The following is a 3,179-nucleotide window of genomic DNA, read 5'->3' on the forward strand; positions in this document are numbered from 1 at the left end:
AGGAATGCCCAGCTGGTCCCTGGGGAAGGGAAACGACCAAGATGACAGAAACGAGGACCACGCTCTGCATGGGAGTGAGTACAGGGAAACCCACCTACGGACTGCGCGGACCCGCACGCACCGGACTGTCACGCTGCCCAGGCACCAGCAGAGAGTGCGGGACCAGGCGTTTCCGTCCACGTGAGTCTGCCTCGAGCTCACGCTCGTTGTTTGTTTGTGTTTTTTTTTGGAGTGGTTTTTGCTATAGGGCACATGTGCTCCTCTAGACAGAGAGACAGAGAGAGAGCGAGAAATCACCCCCAAGGGGGGATGGCCATGCCACAATCCCTTCTCCTCCATCCTCCTCTCGGGATCTTGGGCATGCACGCACATGTGCCCGGCATGAGTTTAAGCCACCGGGTCCAGGACTCGAACCACGGTCGACTGCATGGGAGTCCAGCGACATAGCCATTACACCAACTGCTGGTTCCAAGCTCACGCTCTTAACCACCTCCTCACAGAGCTCCCAAAGCCCAGGGCAAAGCCCCTGCGTGGCACCCACCTGGGGCCTCCAGGAAGAAGCAGGTGGGTACTGAGAACTGGCTGTGTCTGGGCTCAGGCAAGGTGTAGACGGCTCTGGCACGCAGGCAGTGGTGTCCACTGGCAGTGGGCGGCAGGGAGATCTGGACTGGCTCGCCGAAGTCAGTGACTGGGAGCAGGGTCTGTTGGGAGGGGGAGCAGAGACGAGTGGGGTTGCCGGGGGTGCAGACGTGCACAGCTGGGGTGGCAGGCGGGGAGGGGCCCCACTTCCTCTCCCTGCATCCAAATCCAAGCCTTGAGGGGGCACTTCCCAACTCCACCTGGTTTCTTTTCAGCTGAGCCTTGAGGTAGGGACAGCCGGGGTTCAAAACCAGCCGACCTCCCGGGATCGCACTGTGTGTACCCCACCAGGGCCTCCAGGTCCTCACCTTGAGGTGCAGACTCCTCAGGCTCCCCACCCTCAGACCTCTCAACCTATTAGCAGGTGGGAGGTGGTGGTGTTCAGCACCAAAGGCAGAAAACCCTACAGTCGCACTGTCCCGTCCAGGAGGTCTTGGACAAATTCACGGAAAATGCACATTATTGAAAAAAACACGCATGGATTTCAAGCATCGTTTGCACCAAAATAAACTCATACATTAATGAATTTGCTAGAGGGCGCATGTACTTGCTGGAGAGACAGCAACGTCCCCCAGTGGGGTGTGGCCACACCGCTCTCCTGTCCCTGCGTTTCTCCATACCATCAGGGCCTGGGGCACGCACACACAGGCACCTGACATAGTCTCCAGGCTGCTGGGTTGGGGCCTGATCTGCAGCTGGCCAGGGGGATAGCACTTAACCCCCGTACTATCGAGCCGGCCCTAAGCTTGTACTTTCATTCCACGTTCCCGTAAACTTCCTGAAGTCCCTCGTACGGTAGCCACTCGGCATGTGAGGCCTCGAACTCTCAAACTGCGGCGGGCCCCGCTGCACTGTGCCCTCAGTAAGAAACACACCGGCTTCCAAGCCTGCGGTGGAAAAGGAGCATAAAACGTCCCGACCATTTCTATATCGACTACGTGTGGCCATGATGCCCTGGTGGGTACAACGCAAATCTGTTCCTAAAATTAAATTCACCTGGGGCCAGCAGGCGGCATGGTGGTTAAGGCAATGGGTTCCCACACGGCTGATCACAGTTTGAGACCTGGACCCAGCGGCTTGAGATTCCCGCTGGGCGTTTGTGCTTGTGTGCCCAAAATCCCGACAGGAGGCTGGGTTAGAAGGGTTATGGCATGGCCGTCGCCGGGGGTGGGGATGGGGGTGATTGCTCACTTTCCCTCTCACTGTGCCTCTCTGGCAAGCCTATGTCCCCTATGGTAAACATCTAAAAAATTAAACCCGCCTGTTTCTTTGACTTATTTTAGTATGGACCATTTAAAATGACACGTGGCACACATTTTATATACTTTTATCCTCTCTGTTTTCTTTCCAAAGAGTATCTTATTTACTGAGAGAGAAAGAGGGGCCAGCATCCCCGACAGGATCTCACCACGCGGGGAGTCTCCCCAAAGCCCCTCCGCCACCCGGGATGGCAGGCTTGTGTGGGCACACCCTGGGATCCGAACCGGGTTCACCATGGGGCTCCACCATTGTGCGGCACCCCCACCGTGTGCACCGTGGCCAGGCCTCACGCCACGTTCCTACTGGACAGTGCTGGCCTGGAATATTTGTGAGGCTCTCTTTGTATATGTTTTTGCCATCGGGCACGTGCACTTGCAGGAGGGAGACAGGGAAAGTTGGGACCCCCACTCCATGCTGGACTCTCGGCTGCGGTCCAAGTTCCCAATCCGGCGGCTTAAAACTCACGCGTGGCACGTGTGCGTGCGTGCCCAAAATCCCAACAGGAGAATGAAGAAGGGATTGCAGTGTGGCCATCCCCCCGGGGGATGATTTCTTACTTTCTGTCTCTCTGTCTCCCTCTGTCTCTCCAATGAGCACACATGCCTATAGCAAAAATCCCTCTAAAGAAAGGGAGGGGGGAGAAGTGAGAAATCATCCCTGGGGAGATGGCCGTGCTGTAATCCCTTCTCCTCCGGCCTCCTCTTGGAATTCTGGACACACGTGCACACATGCCTGGAGTGTGGTTCAAGCTGCCGGATCCTGGACTCGAACTGCAGTCGGCCATGTGGGAGTCTAGCACCTCAATCACCATGCCCCTTGCTGGCCCCATTGGTGAGGTTCTTAAAGGCCAATATCATACAGGATTCAGATCTGTCCCCAGAGAGGGAGTGTGAAGGCGGCTTAGCAGAGGTGAGCAGAGTAGGGCCGTACTGGCACTCGGTCATGCCCACTCACTGACATGTCAGTGGCTCCTTCTGTGCCACAATGGAGCTGAGTTGTGGTGACAGATCACGTGGCCCACAATGCCTAAAGTATCCACTACCTGGCCCTTTACAGAAAAGGTCTGCCAACCTTGCCTAAGAAATACAGACAGACAGACCCACTGCCCATAAGGTAAATAAGCCCGAAACCGGAGCAGGGCAGACCCTTCATGCTACCCCAGTACCCTGGTTTTGCTTCTCGGAGCTGATCTGCTTATCTTTCTTTTCTGATCTTCTTTTTCTTTTTCTTTTCTTTTTTTTTTTTTTTTGAGAGGTTTTTGCTATAGGGCGCGTGTGATG

General features: G+C 55.7%; 1 protein-coding gene across 1 annotated transcript in view; it reads right to left on the reverse strand.

The window, feature by feature from the left end:
• Positions 1-3,179, reverse strand: part of IFNLR1 (interferon lambda receptor 1) — a 32,640-nt gene that overhangs the window by 4,302 nt on the left and 25,159 nt on the right. Inside the window, exon 9 of the mRNA XM_014591960.2 lies at positions 542-701. Coding sequence (XP_014447446.1) covers positions 542-701 — 160 coding nt within the window. The remainder of the gene's footprint in view (positions 1-541; positions 702-3,179) is intronic.

Source organism: Tupaia chinensis, unplaced genomic scaffold (genome assembly GCF_000334495.1).
Source record: "Tupaia chinensis unplaced genomic scaffold, TupChi_1.0 Scaffold000628_1, whole genome shotgun sequence".
Taxonomy (NCBI): Eukaryota; Metazoa; Chordata; class Mammalia; order Scandentia; family Tupaiidae; genus Tupaia; species Tupaia belangeri.